Source organism: Arvicanthis niloticus, chromosome 5 (assembly GCF_011762505.2).
Source record: "Arvicanthis niloticus isolate mArvNil1 chromosome 5, mArvNil1.pat.X, whole genome shotgun sequence".
NCBI lineage: Eukaryota > Metazoa > Chordata > Mammalia > Rodentia > Muridae > Arvicanthis > Arvicanthis niloticus.
This window is the reverse complement of record NC_047662.1, coordinates 45,182,091-45,188,090: the sequence shown is the minus strand read 5'-3', so window position 1 is coordinate 45,188,090 and position 6,000 is coordinate 45,182,091. Positions and strand designations below refer to the sequence as shown.

The window sequence follows — 6,000 nt, the reverse complement described above, 5'->3', positions numbered from 1 at the left end:
GAACGAGGCCTGGTGGGATGAATACAGTCTTGACTTAGAAATGAACAAATCTGGCTTCTAGCAGAACTTCAGGATTCTCCTCACCTTCAAGCTAAGGTGAGGAGAATTCGTCCTTCCGGGATTTGGTTTCTGTCTTTCTGAAGCAAGCATAACACTCTCCTGCGTTCAGAGGAAAAGAGGGAGATGTTTCTGTAGATTGTTCAACATGGCTGACTTTGCACTGCATGAGCTAATGTGAGACCCGCTTTCACTTTATCTGTAAGAAAACTGGATCCATCCAGTTGAATAGGCCTGTCTGAATTTTCTCATCGATAAAATAGGACTAGTGAGTCCTGAAGTCACCTGTGTTGTAGAAATAGCGCTCATTTAATGCATTGTTTGTTATGTTTGCAGTGCTGGGCCTAACTGGAGGCTTCCTAGCATTCGCTCGTTTATTGTGAATCACGTGATTTCAAGTGTATTCTTTCATTTTAAAAACTTCTTGGAGTCTTCTACAGAAGAGAAAAAAAATGCCAACCTCATTGAAAAGTTTTGAGGAAAGTAAAGTCTTGTGTTTTGTTTTGGTTTGTTTTTGCATCAGGTCAAACAGCAGAGACCAGATTTTTTTCTGACCCACATCTCTGCTCCTTCCTGCTTTGGCTAAGGATGATAAGTATGGAGTTACTCAAGATATCAAATTCGGTGTTCACAGTAGCCGGCCAGCCAGCTTTGATTAGTACATACCAGCGGTGGACTGGATCAGCTTTGAAGAACCTGGATAAATGAGCACTTTCTAGCCAAACTGATGTCTTAAAAAAGATGTTCTCACAACTTAAAACAGGGAGCTCTGACTTTTTGAGCACACAGCTCTGTAGAGTGACTGCTACTCTCTTCCCTCAAACAGTTCCAGAGCCAATTCATATCTGTTTTCCAAAAAAATAAAAATAATTAATTAGATACCAGGGGTTAAAATGACTAAGCAAATATTAGGAGAGAGAGAGAGAGAGAGAGAGAGAGAGAGAGAGAGAGAGAGAGAGAGAGTTATGAGGTAACCGAGAGATTCTAGAAATGAAGGCTATTAAACCTCTTGGGAGGGATCGGTTATTTAAGAATGACATGTTGTTGCCACGCGTGGTAAGTTACTCTTAAAAAGGCGTTTATCCCTGCTGATGTGATAGTTTTTACACAGCCATGCTAGTGAACTGGCTGTCATTTTAATGTGTGAGTTTTGGTAAACTATGTTTACCAGGAATTTTAATTACTTAATGACTTTGAAATGACACCATTGTAAACTATCATCATACTGGCTTCACTGAGGTTTATTTGCTGGTAAAATGGTTCAGTGGCAGGTGTACAGCTGGGGAGAGGGAGGGCAAGGGGGGACAAACTAGAATGGGGAAAAAGAGTAAAGTCAAAGGGTTTTCAGATATCAGGGGGCCTTATCTGCTTTCCTTTGAGTGCGGATGCTGCTTCTGACTGGCAGCTGACAGGTCCGCCCCTTGCCAGTCTCAATGTTGGAACTTTTAGCCAGTTCCAACGGCAGTTTGGGTTGCTTTGTATCTGATCACCTAAGGGATTAGCTTGACACTGTATTTCATGACTTGTTCAAGTCAGTTTTAATGAGTATTTCAAATATTTTGTTCCCTTGAACGCTATCTAAATATAGTCTTGTTTGCAGAGAGCTGCACCTAGCACTTAACACACGCTCTGCTCCTTTAGTCGGGAAAGCCCTGTAAGTAGAAATAGAAAGCTTTTATTTAAACATTCATTTATCTTTTTTTTAAAAATCTGGCTTTTGGGATAACAGATTTTTATCTTTCTTAATAAGTGATTGAGGTTAAGCCAGAGAACCTGAACATCAAATAGGTGCCTTGAACAGAAGCTAGTGTGGGCTAAAGTTAGCAATCTCAGTAATTTGTAAAAAAAACAGCAGTGATGGCTGAGCTAGTAGTGTTGGGTATATCGAGAGAAGTAGGGCTTTTAAAAGTGCATTGATGGTTAATGTAAGTCATCTTCCAGATGAGGAGCAGGTAGGATGGACTGACTGGGCTTCACTCAGTTGTTTCTTGGGCAGTGGCTTTCACTACTGCTCCTTCAGATCTCCAAGACAGGCTTCAGGGTTCAGGCCTTGGAGAAGCAAGTTATGTCTGCCTATGAAAGGGAAAGAAGGCAGAGTGGGAAGTGGAAGCCCAGATGCTTTGAGGACCCAATGTAGGGGACACGTTAGAGAAGGCAGCAAAAGCTACCTTTCTTTTCAGATTGGAATTCTGAAGATTTGGCAACTTTGAATTTCAAGGAGGTTTATGCTTGTGAAGAGGATTGTGAGCATAGAAAAACCCTCTGGTACCCAGAATTCCTTTTAGAGTGCTGTTAATGATAACATTAGCTTCGCATTGTTGCTGCTGTTTTAACAGGTGAGGCTGTGCTGCTTCTCCTGAGGGGGATTTAAAGGAACTTCTCTCAGATGCCAAGGGCCCTCACCTGCTTTCCTTTGATGGAGATGATGCCTCTGATTGGCAGCTGAAATGTCCGCTCCAAAACTTCCTAGGTGCATCTTGTTTTCAGAAGACAGGACTTTGTCTTTCTTTGTCTCTTTGTTAATTAGTTCCAATGTGGGTTTAATTCAGCATATCTCAAACCCTGAGCACTACAGAGTCTCATTGAGATTAATCAATGGCCCCTAATCAAAGCCCATTTATACAAATGACTAGTTTTTGTTAACCAACACCAAATTAGACTGAGGTGAGTGTTGCAAGAGTGGCCTAGACAAAATATTGAAGGTAAAAATTAATTCTGTGCAGGAATTGAGCAGGGCAAGGACAGGGGGTGAAAGATCAGGGTGCACCGGAGGAAAAACAGTTTGCTAGTTGGAGGAGAAAGGTTTATGATGTAGGCAGAAGGGTAGGATGTCAGGGGTGTGCAGTTGAAAGGGAGACTGGGATACAGAGTTATGGAATGGTTCAGTAAGGCAGTCAGATAGGATTTGTACTGTGTGTCCAAAAGCTAGAATTTGGAGCTGGGAAGATGGCTCAGAGATTAAGAGCAATCAGTGTTCTTACAGAGGACCCAGATTGGATTTCCAGCACCTTCACAGTGGCTCCCAATCATCTGTAACTCCAGTTCTAGGGATCTGACAGCCCTTATAGCCTTTGTGGGAGCTTCAGGCACATGGTGCACAGGCACACATGCAGACAAAACACAAATCTGTACAGATTGATATAGAATAATACAGAGAATAATCTTTTTTTTTTTTTTTTTTTTTTTTTATAAAACTATAACCAGTTGCCTTTAATTCCAGCTCTCAAGAGGCAGAGGCAGGCAGATCTCTGTGAGTTTGAGGCCAGCCTTGTCTACATAGAGAGTTCTATATAGCCAGGGCTATATAGAGATATATAGAGAGACCCTGTCTCAAAAAACCAACAATAAAAATGCTAGAACCATCGAACCATTTCCACCTCTGTATTATAAAGACCCTAGGAAGAAATGTGCATTTGTACACTGCACTGTGTTCCGTGCTTGACACTAAGGAAGATGTAGGGGAGCCTCCTGGCCCTTCAAATGTTGATTCTCTTTCTTGAAAGAAAAAAAAAATCAACTCATATAAAAGTAATCAACATTATGAGAGAGAACATTCAAGCATTAGATTCCTTGAAAGTCAAGGCCAATAACGCTTGGTATGCTGGAGGCCAGCTGGACAAGCAAAGGGGTGGGCAGGCTTGGCTTTGGTTTTCCCACATTCGTAACTAGAAGTATTGGCTCAACCGGGAGATCTTCTGTTGTACAAGCTACTGTGAAATAATCAATTATATCTCCACCATGACTGCCTGGGGAGAAAAACTTTAGTGTGTGCAGTTTACTCGTGGGGAAATTAAGGGACAGAGACATAGTCAGGATTCTAGAGCAGGGAGTCTGGATCCGGAGTCATAGGACCTTCTGAATCCAGCCCAGCTATCCAGTGCAGAGCATTAAAACCAAAACAACAACAAACCCAGCTTTCCTTGAAAATTGTATTTTTAGGATAATCCAATTCAAGGCTGAAATTTGTAAATAAATATATAAATAAATAAAGCATTTTAGTATTATAGACCTCCCACCGACCCTCTCCCCACTCCTAATCAAAGGTCAGCAAGAAAATGCTTCTTTTTATTTATATGGTGTTTTTTTTTTTTCCCCCTTTTGTGATGCTTTGGAGTTTCTGAACGCTAGGGGCTCCCGGATTCTCTGGTTTGAGAGCAACTTTTTCTTTTAGGATTTTTTTTTTTTTTTGAAAGGGGGTGGGGGAAATGTGGCCTTAATTATCCTACGTTTTAGGCAGCTTAAGGAAGGGGCTGTGCTTTCAGAATCCTGTTGGAGCCAAGTAAGGAGGTCCTTCTCCTCCCCCCTCGCTTTTTAAAGGCGCTCGTGAAATATAAGCTCAGAAAACAAACCGAGCGATCACAGCGGCAGCAGCAGGAGGAGGAGGAGCAGGAGGAGGAGGCAGAGTTGGAGTTGGGCAGACGCTGAGGAGAGCTAGCTGCAGGACGCTGCCGAGTCGCAGGGCTCCGCGCTGCTCCATTCATTAAGTAGCTGCGGAGGATCGTGGCGGGACGCCGACGCTGCCCACTCGCAAACTCCAGCACGCAGACGCACGCCAGCCGGGCGCGTCCAAGGCTGCACAGTTCTGCAAAAGTTCCTGCTCGGGATTTGGCTCTCTTCCCCTTGGACTAGCGAACAGTTTGGGGTTGAGAGGAAAGCAGAGGCGCCCAGAGGGGAAACCTCCCCGCGTCTGCAGTTGGAACTACTCGGTCGGGCTGCACACTCGCCGCCGCGTCCCGAGCCCGCAGACCCGCTCCTGAGCAGCGGCGGCCCGCATCGCCCCGGGAGGCTCCCCGCAACCAGCGCCATGCAAAGTTACAAGTACGACAAGGCGATCGTCCCTGAGAGTAAGAACGGCGGCAGCCCGGCGCTCAACAACAACCCGAGGAAGGGCGGCAGCAAGCGGGTGCTGCTCATCTGCCTCGACCTCTTCTGCCTCTTCATGGGTGAGCGCAGCCCCACGGGTCCCACCCAACTCCCTCCGAGCTCCCAACCCCGGGCCCCGCCGCGCTGTCAGCCCCCAGGGTCCCGCAGCCATCTCCCCCACCCTTGGGCGCCGTGCTGGCCGCGAGCTCACTGCCCTCCCGGACCCCCAATCCCCGGCCTGTGAATTCAAATTGGGGCGTGCTTGTGCTTTCGCGGTAGCTGGAACTACCTCCTTAGGGGTGATCTCCAGCTGGGAGTCCCGCACAGCACCTCGGAAGGTGTGAGCGAGCTCCAAGATCTGGAGGAAACCTGTGGCTATCAGCTCTATATCCGAGTCAGATGTGAGTGAGACCTATCTCGGTCTCCGAGCAAGGCAGGCTCCTACCGGAGTGGCGCTGCTCGTCCCGGCTGCATGTAAACATCCACCCCTTCCGTCGCGCTGCCTTGCTGGGCCAGTCGCGCTAGCTGGCCTTGTCACTCGCTACTCGCTTGGCTGAAAGCCCCAGAGGGTGGAACGGGGCTCTACCCGGCCAGGTGCTGGGCAGCGAGAAGCACATCACTTGTTGATCACCTACTGTGTGCCAGATGATAGGCCGTTTCGCCGACATCAGTTTTAAACTAGCTCAGTCTTTGACTCGTGCCGGGAGGCCACTGAAAGAAAGGCGGCCACGGTCTTGCTTGGGGGCCACAGTTGAACTAAACTCCCTCAAAGTAGAGGCGCTAGAGCACCTCTGTTTATGAGAACAGATGCAAGCTTCAGCTGAAAGGGTGGTGGGAGGCACAGGAATTGGAGTGGGAGAGAGAGGATTTATTGAACCAGGATAAGGGGGAAGAGAAAAGCAATTGATGTACATCCACCATAGTTTCAGGGTTGAAGTAAAAATTGAACTTTTTCCTTTAAAGCGACCTTTGATGTAAACGTGTGCAAAACTTGTCACCAGAGCATTGCCCCTTGCCACCAGTTTCCTCTTCAGTTGAATGAGTGGATTCAAGTAGATGGTCTGTGAGGCCCTTTCCTGC

General features: G+C 46.4%; 1 protein-coding gene across 1 annotated transcript in view; it reads left to right on the top strand.

Annotated features, from left to right (window-relative positions):
- The first annotated feature begins 4,391 nt into the window (after window positions 1-4,391).
- The window catches only part of Plpp3 (phospholipid phosphatase 3), a 75,918-nt gene continuing 74,309 nt past the window's right edge, over window positions 4,392-6,000 (top strand). Inside the window, exon 1 of the mRNA XM_034502326.2 lies at window positions 4,392-5,000. Coding sequence (XP_034358217.1) covers window positions 4,862-5,000 — 139 coding nt within the window. The 5' untranslated portion in view covers window positions 4,392-4,861. The remainder of the gene's footprint in view (window positions 5,001-6,000) is intronic.